The 13,183-nt window shown below is 40.7% G+C and overlaps 1 protein-coding gene across 1 annotated transcript in view; it reads left to right on the top strand.

Annotated features, from left to right (window-relative positions):
• SIM1 (SIM bHLH transcription factor 1) overlaps positions 1-11,962 on the top strand; it is a 76,523-nt gene extending 64,561 nt beyond the window's left edge. Inside the window, exons 11-12 of the mRNA XM_055433352.2 lie at positions 2,736-3,138; positions 5,635-11,962. Of these exons, the coding sequence (XP_055289327.1) occupies positions 2,736-3,138; positions 5,635-6,365 (1,134 nt within the window). The 3' untranslated portion in view covers positions 6,366-11,962. The remainder of the gene's footprint in view (positions 1-2,735; positions 3,139-5,634) is intronic.
• Positions 11,963-13,183: the final 1,221 nt, after the last annotated feature.

A 13,183-nucleotide genomic window follows, 5' to 3' on the forward strand; every position in this document is an offset into this window, starting at 1 on the left:
CAGGTGCTCTTGAAATGTGTACCTCACGTACGCCAGGGTTGCCTCGTGTTGAATTTTCTTTGTCAGCAAAGGGCAGAATGTTCTTCTCTGCTGCGCCAACAGCACTTTCCCATACACTCAGGGAAGGCTTTTCCTCCTCTCAGCAGGGCTCAAAAGTCTTGACTGGAGCACTTCAGAAATAGGCCTGGTTTATACTTTTATAAAAACAAGAAGAGTCTGGGCAATTCCTAGTGTGGAATAGTACCGATGATCTTGAATTTTTCCTAGCAAGCATGTGGATGGTGCTACCAGAGGACAAATGGATAGCACGCTGGTCCCCACTCAGTCAGGAGAGAGGGTGGCAGCCCCCACTTGGTGAAATGAGAGGCTGGTGTTCAGGGGGAGAAAAGGCAGATGGCAGGTGGGGGCATGAGTAGGAGAAATGGAGCTCGGGGTGCCGTGATATGTCCACCCTACAGGCCTGCAGGAAAGAAGTTCAATTTTCTGTTTTTTTGTTTTGATGGAATGTGGCGATAGTCCATATGTACATTCAGAAAATAATTAACATTAGAAATAGCCGGGAAAAATCTTGACCCTGGAATCACCTGGAACTCTGTCCTGAGTATGCTGTATTTATCAGTGTGCTATGGAGTTGCCCCGGAGGAACCTCTGTACCTCGTCTCCCTGGTGGAGCTGCCTGTTTGCACAGAGTTGGGGAGGGCTGGGATTCTTTCTTCTGTTCACGGTGGGCCTAGGAGGAAAGGGAGAGTTTGCCTTGTTCTGATAAGCCCTCATCAGGGATCACATTTGCTCAACCAGCATGTGATGTGAAGAGCAATAGAGCCTGGGAATTTCTCCTGTCCCTGTGCCTCCCCTACCCCTACTCCCTGCTCAACCTCCTTCCCCCCTCACCCACGCCCCACCACACATACCCATCCCTCCTTCTTCTTGGGGGTGAGAAAGAAAATGCAAACTGGACTTGTATTTTGGTTCCTGAACCTATAAAGCAGTTCCAGCCACTTTTCGGGAAATCTCTCTAACATTGAATCCTTTCTTTCTCCTCTCTTCCTTACCATGGAAGAATAAAACCAGACTTTGAAACCACATAGACTGTGGGATGACTGTGGCATCTTATTAAAACTCAGTGATGCAGTGTCCTCATCTATAAAATGGAGCTATGTTACTGTCCAGCTGGTTGTAAGCATTCATTTATATATCGTGAGTGGTTAGGGTTAGCATATTGCTGGGCACACAGTAAGTTCCCAATAAATAACATCTATTATTATAGCTGGTAATCTCTCTATGGTACTGAGAATTGTGTTTAGCATTAGGTGACCAAAAACCGGTAGAAATGATTATATTACTGATTTTAATGGCTCTTGAGGAACCTCACCTCCTGGGGAGGTCCTCTGGCCTTTTACGTTTTCTTTAAAGCACCTGACCAAATACTGTGGCAACATGGGAGCAGTGTGCTTCTGCAGAGTTGTAGCCTTGCCTGCAGCTATGTTATCCTGAGGAGCCTGTGCGTATTTGAAGTTTCACTTTAGAAAGCAAGAAACACATCCTAGTGGACAGGCTAACTAATATGGGACAAGACTTTCCCAAAGTCACATTGAGACTGAATTAGTTTAAGCATATTAACTACCTTGCCCTGTATCCAGCATGACTCTCAGAGAGTTACCAGTCCGGTGTGAAGCGTTAAACCTTGCTTCTGTTTTGTTTTTTATGTAAGAAAAAAAATGTGAAAAGCCAACAGGAGTAAAATATGGTGCTATCAGGACTTCCTCTGGTGGTCCCAGTAGCTAAAACTCTGTCTGCCACAACTCAACATGGGGGCACAGGCAATTAAATAAATATTTTTTTAAAATATGGTGCTCTCTTGGACTCTTTTTTTGACTACCATTTGTGTAGCAATGGAGAACTTGGGTTTGAATTCTGGCTCTACCAGCTGCTAACCCTGTCGTCTTGGGCAAGTCATTTCCCCTCCTAGGGCTTTAGCTTACCTACCCATTTAATGGGTTACTAGTCTCCACTGGGCTTCCCTGGTGGCTCAGAGGTTAAAGCGTCTGCCTCCAATGCGGGAGACCCGGGTTCGATCCCTGGGTCGGGAAGATCCCCTGGAGAAGGAAACGGTAACCCACTCCAGTGTTCTTGCCTGGAGAATCCCATGGACGGAGAAGCCTGGTAGGCTACAGTCCACGGGGGTCGCAAAGAGTCGGACACAACTGAGCGACGGAACGGAACGGAACATCTCCACTTGGGATCCCCTGGTGACTCAGCTGTAAAGAATCCATCTGGCAATACAGGAAGTGTGGGTTCCATCTCTGGGTCAGGGAGATTCCCTGGAGAAGGAAATGGCAAACCACTCTGGTGCTCTTGCCTGGAGAATCCCATGGATAGAGGAACCTGGCGGGCTACAGTCCAGGGGTCCCAAAAGAGTTGTACCCAACTTAGCAACTAAACAACAACAAATATTTTCACTGACGGGCTTCTAAGAATTATGTCGAGTAATTCACGGGAAGTGCGTCCAGCAGTGCCTGGCATTTATTTCAGTCCGTGTTTGTTATTAGATTTATCTCCTTCTTCCAGTGGCCTAAAGGATTTTCTTCGCGGTACCATGACTGACTTGGGTGATCCAAGTCAGGGAAGCCCAGCCTGGCGCTAGAGCCCAATATGACCTTAAGGATGCTTTCAGACCTTGGGGCCTTTTTGGTTTTTTTAAATGAAATGTTCTTTTCTCGTCCTCTCGGTTTCAGTACTCCGGATTTCCCACGGAAAGATCGGAATCAGATCACGAAAGCCAGTGGGGCGGCAGTCCCCTGACGGACGCGGCCTCCCCGCAGCTCCTGGACCCCGCGGACCGGCCGGGCTCCCAGCACGACGCGTCGTGCGCCTACAGGCAGTTCTCGGACCGCGGCTCCCTCTGCTACGGCTTCGCGCTCGACCACTCCAGGCTGGTGGAGGAGAGGCATTTCCACACCCAGGCCTGCGAGGGCGGCCGGTGTGAGGCAGGCAGGTACTTCCTGGGAGCGCCGCAGGCGGGGAGGGAGCCCTGGTGGGGCTCTCGCGCAGCCTTGCCCCTGACCAAGGCCTCCCCGGAGAGCAGAGAAGCCTATGAGAGCAGCATGCCTCACATCGCTTCGGTGCACAGGATCCACGGTAAGGGCGAGCTCCAGACTCCTGACGCGCAGCCTGGCACCTCTGGGCAGGGTTTTCTTAGTTTAGGTTGGACCCTGGAGTGAACCCCATCCAGTGAGTTTTCTCCTTGGAATTTACATCAGAAACTCCAACCAATGGGATCTTAAGAGCCAAATTCGCTCTTTTGAAGAGTATTGATTTTGCTGATGTTTGCTTAATCCATTTATTTTGGACAGGCCCGTAAACATGATTCCCATTTTAACATTAAAATAAAGTAAAGAAATTAAGTTAAAATGAATTAAGTCTATTCCTACTAATGTGCAGTATGCATGCATTTAAATTTTTTCTGTTTTACTTTATTCTCAGGCTTCAGATGTGGACAGGGAGTAGCTTGGGGCTCCTTTAGCAGGTTTTCTCAATGAGGACACTGTTGGTGGTGTTGGGGGTGTTGGGGAGGCCTGCCTTTGTCTTATGGCCTATCACTTACTGTCACAGGTGTCTTAACCTCCCTGGTCCTCTAGGCATTAAATGCTAGTAACTGCTCCCTTCATCCATTACAACAACCCACAGTATCCTCTGTGAGTTGAGGATGGAGTGAAATGTGGAACCCATGGGGATTTTCACCTTGGGATTGTTTCATGGCTTTGTGAACACATAGAAATGGGTGCTGCAATTAAAACTTTTAGTGTTATTAATGCTCTTCTATGTCCATTTCACGGAGAAGGCAATGGCAAGCCACTCCAGTACTCTTGCCTAGAAAATCCCATGGATGGAGGAGTCTGGTGGGCTGCAGTTCAAGGGGTCGCTAAGGGTTGGACACGACTGAGCGACTTCACTTTCACTTTTCACTTTCACACATTGGAGAAGGAAATGGCAACCCACTCCAGTGTTCTTGCCTGGAGAATCCCAGGGAAGGGGGAGCCTGGTGGGCTTCCATCTATGGGGTCACACAGAGTCGGACACGACTGAAGTGACTTAGCAGCAGCAGCAGCAGCATGTCCATTTCAATGTAATCTGCTCAAGGAGACCTCATCCTGTCCGTTCTAAGCTTGGGTCCAGGCAGGTCTTGAAAACCCTCCCCATTTCGTTAAAAGGCAGTGACACTAAAATTGATCCGATGGCCATGATATTTCTCTTCCTGCTGTGTCTCTCAAATGAGAAATATGCTGGACATTGCGGTTCTCCCCATAAAAGCCTCCTGCAAATACCACCTGGGCACTGACTGTTTTCTATGAATGATTTTGCTTTGTTTCCATTTTTGCTTTTTATTTTTCTGCTTTTATTTTTAATTTCTCTAGTTTGGTGGCCTGGGAATGGAAACCCAGGGCAAAGGGTAATTGCTTGCCAAAGAATGGAAGTGAAGTGAGAATCCTGGCTTAACCCACATGGTCATCAGGGAACTATTAGATATAAAATAAGAAAAAGGAAAAGGAAAGCAATGACTAGTGTGATCCTGGGCTTCTCTGCTGCATTAAGCAGTTTCAGCTTTCATAGGCCCCTTTCTGCTTCTCTTCTCTCTTTTTATATTGACTTCAGACTCTTTGGAGCATAATGTATCTTATGGAATAATGGTTTGGATGCACTCTTCGTCCATCTCTCTCCTTGGTTCAGAACAGGTTATTATTAACATTTAAAATGTTTATTTATCCTTCACTTTATTTTAGAAGCAATTTAAAATGCCAGAGTTTCTATATGATTATGTGTGTGTGAAAATGAGATTTTTTTTCAACAGTAGATTTAGGAAGACCACATTTATATTTTTGATCAAGATGATATATACATATATATATCCCCATTTACACATACACACATACACATGTATGAATATGTATAGATATTTTTAACCCTCAAATAGTTTAAAAACTAACATTAGAGGCTTTTTGTAACTCTACTTAAGATACGTATAGAAATTTTAACATTTTAGGTGATTTAGTGGAAATTGAGAAAACAGTCCAGACTAGATTATCCTCATCCTCAATCTTAATTGAAAGCATTTCTAAGCATCAACAGAACACGTCTCTAGAAAATAACATAAACCAAATGTTGTGCATTTTCTTTCTTACTTACAGTCAGACAGGTCCCAGGAATATTCATCCATGGACAAATATAAACATAATTTACTGTTTCACTCAGCATTCACAGCGCACAAACCAAGTTTACCTTCTAGAAAACTTGTAAACTTCATCTGCACTTAAAAGCCACTGAGAACTATGAATTCCAGGACAATACGTTGACACTCTATCATGTGCGCCTGTGTCTGTTTCAAATATTGGTGTACATATTAAAAACGAAAGATATAAGGTTTCTTTTAATAGGGAAAAGAAAAGTGAAAGTTGCTCAGTTGTGTCCGACTCTTTGTGACTCATGTAGCCCTCCAGGCTCTTCTGTCCATGGAATTCTCCTGGCAGAGATACTGGAGTGGGTTGCCATTTCCTTCTCCTAGAGAAAAGAAATTCACTTGCAATTTTGGGGGTGAATTTTGAGACCACTTACTTTTTTACTTTTTCTGGTTTCTAGGGCGAGGTCATTGGGATGAAGAGAGTGTGGTCAGTTCTCCAGACCCTGGGTCTGCCAGCGAATCAGGTGACCGATACCGCACTGAGCAGTTTCAGAGTAGCCCGCATGAACCTAGCAAAATCGAAACTCTGATAAGAGCCACCCAGCAGATGATTAAAGAAGAGGAGAACAGATTGCAGCTAAGGAAAGCGCCCCCAGACCAACTGGCTTCCATTAATGGAGCTGGGAAAAAACACTCCCTCTGTTTTGCAAACTACCAGCAGCCCCCACCGACAGGCGAAGTCTGCCACAGCTCTGCCCTTGCCAACACTTCACCATGTGACCACATCCAGCAGAGAGAGGGAAAGATGCTGAGCCCCCACGAAAATGACTACGACAACAGTCCCACAGCACTGTCTCGGATAAGTAGTCCCAATTCGGATCGCATTTCCAAATCCAGTTTGATCCTAGCTAAAGATTATCTACATTCTGATATGTCTCCCCATCAGACACCAGGAGACCATCCTGCCATCTCTCCAAACTGCTTTGGCTCTCACCGGCAGTATTTTGACAAGCACGCTTACACATTAACTGGATATGCCCTGGAGCACTTATATGACAGTGAAACCATTAGGAACTATTCCTTGGGCTGTAATGGTTCACACTTTGATGTAACATCCCATCTAAGGATGCAGCCGGATCCAGCACAAGGACATAAGGGAACATCTGTTATAATAACCAATGGAAGCTGATGTTTTTTCTAAAATATTTTGTTCTTTAAGGATCTCTGAAACATATTTATCATTTAATGCCCCATTACCAGCATTTACAGTACCACAGATTGTTAGAATGGATAATTTAAGTTACTGGGTATTTGACATGTGTTCTTGTGAAATCAAAGACAGAGCACTGGCATTCAGGGTTATACATAGATATTAGAGCTAAAGTGAATACACAGATTTGCCCCTCTATTTATATAGGAAACAGAATAGAGTAAATTTTGAATTCAAAAATACTTGTGTGGATTAAGTGAGCGTATACACCACATGAAAGGACAGATGGATGACAATGCTGTATAATGATCCAGTGAGCTTCGTACACACAGACCACTATCCACAGTCAGCTGTATATACTTTACATACAGAAACATTGACTGTATTTCATAAGTACACCCCAAGTGGGTAGCTTCCCTTACCCCTAGAACACAGAGCATTGGAAAGAAATTTCTATTACCAAAATAACTAAGAAAGAGGGAGAGATACATCTCATAAACTAGTTTTTCTTTGTGGTTTCAACCATCCAAATCATTTGGTTTAGGCATAAATTAAGGAAATGGCTCTGAATCTAAGAATGAGTTTTCACCTGGGATCCATTATAAGCAATCAGGAAGTGTGATTTTGCACCTTACTTTTGAGTTCGACAAAGAACAGGATCACATTGACATAGCGTTAAGGGTTTTTCTAAGTAAAAGCACTGACTGTTGGGACACACATCAAAAGCCTGGTGTGCCCAATTGGAAATAGGTTAGTGAAGATGGACAAGGCCAGAAGCAGAGAAGAATGAAATGATATCTCAAAACAAACAAGTGTCAGCATATGTAATCAACATATTGGGAGCTTATAAAACTAACCAATAAAAACTCAAACTAATTCACCAGGAAAAAAGGCTGATAAGTGAAAAAAAAAAGCCAACAGAAAAACTAAGGAAAACCAGTGAATCACTACATGACAGCAGTATAGCTGCTTGAAGTGTTTGAACACATGTCAATTCACAGATGTGCAAATATGACATGTGGAAAGCCTCAGGAGAGCATCTAAGATAAAAGCTTGGGCTGATGGACAAGTGGCTAAAAGGGCAAGAGCAGTTCTCTGACTGAAGGGACAGGCAAAGTGTTCATTTTCCACCTTGTTTGTAAACAGAAAAAGCAAACTTGGTCTTAGGTTCATGTGGTACAGTAGAAAGACGTGGACTAGATGCCGAGATCTCTGAGTTTCAGCATTGACCCTGCCTGTAACTTATTTTGGGAGCACTCACCATGCCTGGGCCCCAATTTCTTTGTCTGTATGGCAGCTCTAAAGTTCCAAGGTTCTGTGGTTCATTGGAACTGAACTTGTCAACCAGTTAATAACCATCTGATGTGAGTTATCAAGGCTCATCTTTCTGGCTTTTCTGCACTCAGAGAGAGGTCTAGATGCTTGAAACTCAAGGAGGTGCATGGGCTCTTTTAGACATGTTATAGCTATAGTCAACTTTCTAGTTCAGCCAAGGTATAGATGGTAGAAACTGAGGGAGAAGTAATATAAATAATATTTATTTAATGCACCATTCTCTAGTAATCAAAGCAAAGTGACATAAGGGATTAGAGAAATTTCATAGAAAATATTCCTGAGTCCCTTGCCCAAAACTCATGTGATATGGAAGGGGATGGGGTATATTGGAAGAACTTATCATTTTGAAGGCAGAACATGACGTTGAGCACTCAGGGATTGGTACTCAGTTCAGTTTAGTTCAGTTGCTCAGTCGTGTCCAACTCTCCGTGACCCCATGAATCATCTTCATTATTTAACACAGTTATTTGAAAGTCCAGAGGCAGGTGACAATCTGAATGATGGTAATCTGAGAGATGAATACTGTTTGTACATGAGAAAGGAGGTTACATAAAATTAAATAGTTCTTGGGTATGGCAGCAACATTTGTGCTATAAATGAAAAAGGTGCAAGTGAGTGAGACAGTCAGTGTATACTTTCAAAAATGTTCAAAGAATAATAAAAAAACTAAAAATTGAACTATACAAGTTCTGGAACACTTCAACTGAATTTTTGATCAATTTGCAACATGAAGTAAGGTTTTAGGAATGCTAAAGTTTTTGTTGAATTCTGTAGATGGACAAATGGTTCAAAGGCACACATAGCTCAAGAATATGGTGGATTTTGGAAAATAAATCTATACAGGTGGGTGTTACTGATGGATACATGTTCTACCAAAAGTGCTCTAAGGACAGATGTTATCAATATAAAAGGAATGGAATCTCAAGAATCAAGAAAAATGAACTGATATGAAAGAAAACACTGTCAAAGAAATTTCAGTGGGATTTTTATATGAAAGAAAGTTGATGAAAGAAAATATGAACTCAACAAATAGGCGGTACTCAGAAAGAGTAATGCACTTTAAAATGGTTATAACTAATATTTTTAAGTGAAGACAGAATTAACTGAATTACATCTTGACTAAATTTTTGCTAGATTGATCCAGTTTTACACAACCCACTTATATAATTTCCAGGTCAAAAATTTTATGGTAGCAGCTTTATACGGAGAAGGCAATGGCAAGCCACTCTAGTACTCTTGCCTAGAAAATCCCATGGATGGAGGAGCCTGGTAGGCTGCAGTCCGTGGGGTCGCTAAGGGTCGGACACGACTGAGCGACTTCACTTTCACTTTTCACTTTCACACATTGGAGAAGGAAATGGCAACCCACTCCAGTGTTCTTGCCTGGAGAGTCCCAGGGAAAGGGGAGCCTGGTGGGCTTCCGTCTATGGGATCACACAGAGTCGGACACGACTGAAGTGACTTAGCAGCAGCAGCTTTATAACATAATGCCTATATGTGTATATGTATGTTCCCATTTAAAACTAAATTGGAATTAGTTTCAAAATTTGATTTTCATAACTTTGCTAAATGCTGAGAATTGGTTGAAATAGAGAGAGAAGTATGATTTTTCTATCACTGGGGATTCATAAAAATGTGTTATATCCAATTACTAGTACATATGTGGCAATTCATTAGATGATACAAGCCTCATGCTTTCTAATAATGGTAGGAGTATTTTTATTTCCCATTTTACCTGTCTGCCTACCTAACTTAAAGATTTGTATGACCAAAGAAATAAATGAGTATTTCCCCATCTTCCTCGGGAAATTTTAGTTAAAACTATTATTGAGAATATACAAGTTTGGCGTATTATTTTTGAATGCATAATATTAATGTCCCAATCAGTACAGGTCAACATTTGGATGTGTGGCACAGGGTTTTTTTTGACATAGTATGCTGAATATAAGGGGCTGGCTTTTTCTAAACTGTAATTGCCTGATATAGGATAATATGACACAGGGCTGGTGTGACACTCAATATGAAAGACAGGATGCAATAAAAGATTTGCCTTCAGTGTTTATACAGAAAACTCATTTATTCTTTCTTGATTATATTTTATAGGGCTAGAATATTTCCACTGGGTACTATTCTTAATTCTTGATACACCCTGCTGCCACATGCTGCCTAAGAGAGAATTCCACTTAAACTAGACTTTAATGGGCTCTTTTAGACGAGGATTATATCCTTCATTTTCTTGTCTCTTTTAATGGGGGATGAGAATCAATTCAATAAAAGATCATTTGGAAAATATGCATCGACATTTTAAAATGAGAGGAATTTTTTCCCCAAGACCTAGACCAAATAAGTTTGATAGAAGACGCTACTGCTAAGGAGAACTTCTGAGTACAGATATGATATTTTGTAGCTCTCTCTTTCTTTCAAGAGCTGAATGTTACTAAAATATTCTGTGCGATTCTATCAGTGCTAGTAGCATTTGGAAGTGACAGAGTGAACACTGATATTTGGAAAATTGAGAATTTGGCTATTTGGGGGTCACTTACCTAGACCAGTGGAAGAGCTTACATTTCCATGTGCTCTTTTTGATTTATAAAGTTTTAGTGCCCAGATTTGGTTCTTTCATTCACTCAAATTACAGGACAGAAAGATACATCTTGTTTTCAGAATAATTTAATAACAATTGTGAATCCTGTGGTTCTCCAAATAAGTGATTCAACTTTCATGTCAGTGTCAGCTTTTGTGAATAAGAATTTGACAGCAAAATCGATTGGTTAGTTCTTACTGGGAAATGCATTGTAGAGAAAACATTCATTTTCCAGCTAAATGTCAAATGAATGACAGAACAGCTATGGACACATGCATAGAAAATATTCTTGGGGAGGGGAATTTTTGTGTGGGGCTCATTTCTTGTGCACAAGAGTTCTACGGGTAATGCTGAATTTGAAAAGTGAGATTGTGCTCATATCCAAATAGGGGTTTGCTCAGAGTTCCTTCTCTAGGACAGTATGCAGAAAGGCTGTGTATGTGTGCATATACGTATACACACAAACACAAGTGTAAAACAAGTAACAAGATGCTATTCTGCTGTGCTTCTGAAAAACTGATGGTTCACATGAGAAATTCTAATTAATAATTTAATACCAAACTTTATCATTTTATTTATTGCAGTTTTTCTGCATGGGACTTTGCTTTCATAAGCCTATATAGTGGAGAGTTTGTCCTAATTTTCTGATCTGGAACACATTTAATCACATTTGAATTTGCACCCAACAACCCTGGTGTGTTTACATTTCAAAAGAACTAAAATTGGCGTGGAAAAAATTTTAGAAATACTGTAACTTTTTTTTCCATTATTTTTCCCCAAAGGGAAATATTTCAAAAAGTGAAACATATGAGTAGGCACTTCAAAGAAGAGATAAAATATTTTGTTTGTTTTTTGACTGACACGCTATAAAAAGGATTATATTTGTGAAAGAAGATACTGATTGCCAATATTTCAAATACCATCTTGCAATGTATAGTTTTTAGTGACATCGTAGTATAAGTGTAATTTGAACTTTTACTTTGGAATGTAAAGTAGAAAATATTAGCTATGTCAATGATATCTTGCAAAGTGTTCCCATTTATAATTATTTATATTGTAAATAGCTTTCTGAAGTAAATTCGAAGTTAATGTGCATAAAATGTATTTATTATGTGAGGAATTTTTTGGTTTAAAATATAGTTATCAATATGTAATTTGAGTCTGAATTATTTATTGAAAGAAAATTTTCTATGGGACAAAACAGACTGCCAACAAGAAGACTAGCAATATAAAAAAATAAAGATTGTTTTAGCACTAGATTCTCTTGATAACACACACACACACACACACACTTTAAGAGACCTAGCAATAGAAACTTAAACACATGCACAGTAACTATTAAGTAATGGATCTGATTCTCATTAGATATTGGAGAATGTTTTCTCTTTTTTTTATTAGAACATCTTAAGTGGGACTCTTTTGGTCTCCACTTTGCTAAAATAAAGTGAGAAATTTCAAAGTATAGGTTACATGTTTAATGTCCAAGGAGGGAAAATAAAACCTATAATATTGAGATTATTTAGTTTGCTGTAATTAAAAAATATTAAAAATGTAGTTTGAAAACTTTTTCTTTTGGAACCCAAGGTATTTTTAAAATTTAGAAATTAAAGTCAAACAAACAAAAAAGATTGCCAGGTGATTCTCTTTTTTTCCATTTTCATAGAACCCAATGTGCTATTTTTCCCCTTCCAGGGATTTCTGATTTACCTTGATGTATTCCAGAAATGGTGCTTCCCTGGTGGCACAGGGGTAAAGAATCTGCCTGCAATGCATGAGCCGCAGGAGACACAGATTCGATCCATGGGGCAGGAAGATTCCCCTGAGGAGGGCATGGCAATCCACTCCAGTAATCTTGCTTGGAGAATCCCATGGACGGAGGAGCCTGGTGGGGTTACAAAGAATCGGACACGAGTGAAGTAACTGAGCAAGCACACATGCATTCCAGAAATGGTCAACCATTAGACAATTCAACAAACCTGCATGATATATTTTTAATTCAATGGAAATGGTACTTCTATTTCATAAAGCTTTTTGACAAAGCACAACAAAATATTGTTGCCATTAACACGACAGCATTTATCAGGTATTTTTCTACGTGACTCTTTAAATACTTGTTTTACTGCTTCCATTTCTGAAAATACAATTGTTTACACTTATTTTACATTTCAAAATAACTTGCACTTCCAATTTAATTCACAGCATTTATGGAATCCGTATTATATGCCCCACATAGGATAGACACCAGAATCTTTCTCCGTGTAGGACCTTCTAGGAAAGCACATGGAGAGGGTTTTTTATTTTCCTTATGTGCTTTGAAAGTGTAAATTCCTTAGCTCATCATAAAAATGACAAGCATTTATTGAATCATCATGTGCCAGGCATTGAACCAAGCTCAGACTATCACTGGAGTCTGAATAGACCCCGTCACAGAGGGAAATACCAATGCACTCCATCTCTGCTGATGAGGAAAGTGAGACAGAGTGACTCAGTAATTCAGTGACACAGCTAAGTGAGTGAGTGGTGGAGGTGAAAGTGGAACCCAGGCAGGTTTCCTCCAAAATGCTACCTTACTTTAAGCTGCTTTATGTATATAAATAAATAAGTGAAAGAAAATATGGTCTAAATGGTGGTTGCATAAAATATTTCCTTCAGTCCAGTTAGTGGTGACTCAAGTAACTGGATGCATGGTCTTCAGGTTGTACTAAGGTCATCCTCCATTATCACACTGACAGGCTGATGACTGGTCTAAGGCAGACAGAGGCCAAGCCTGCTACATCCTTGCATGATATTTTGCCTTCCTGCTAAGTGAGTGTTCTGATGCTTCTTTTAAATGAATGTGATCCCAAGAAAAGTCTAGGGCTTAAACAGGCTACAAGCA

The sequence above is a fragment of the Moschus berezovskii genome, chromosome 10 (assembly GCF_049115385.1).
Source record: "Moschus berezovskii isolate FMDL1 chromosome 10, NW_MosBer_1.0, whole genome shotgun sequence".
NCBI classification, from domain to species: domain Eukaryota; kingdom Metazoa; phylum Chordata; class Mammalia; order Artiodactyla; family Moschidae; genus Moschus; species Moschus berezovskii.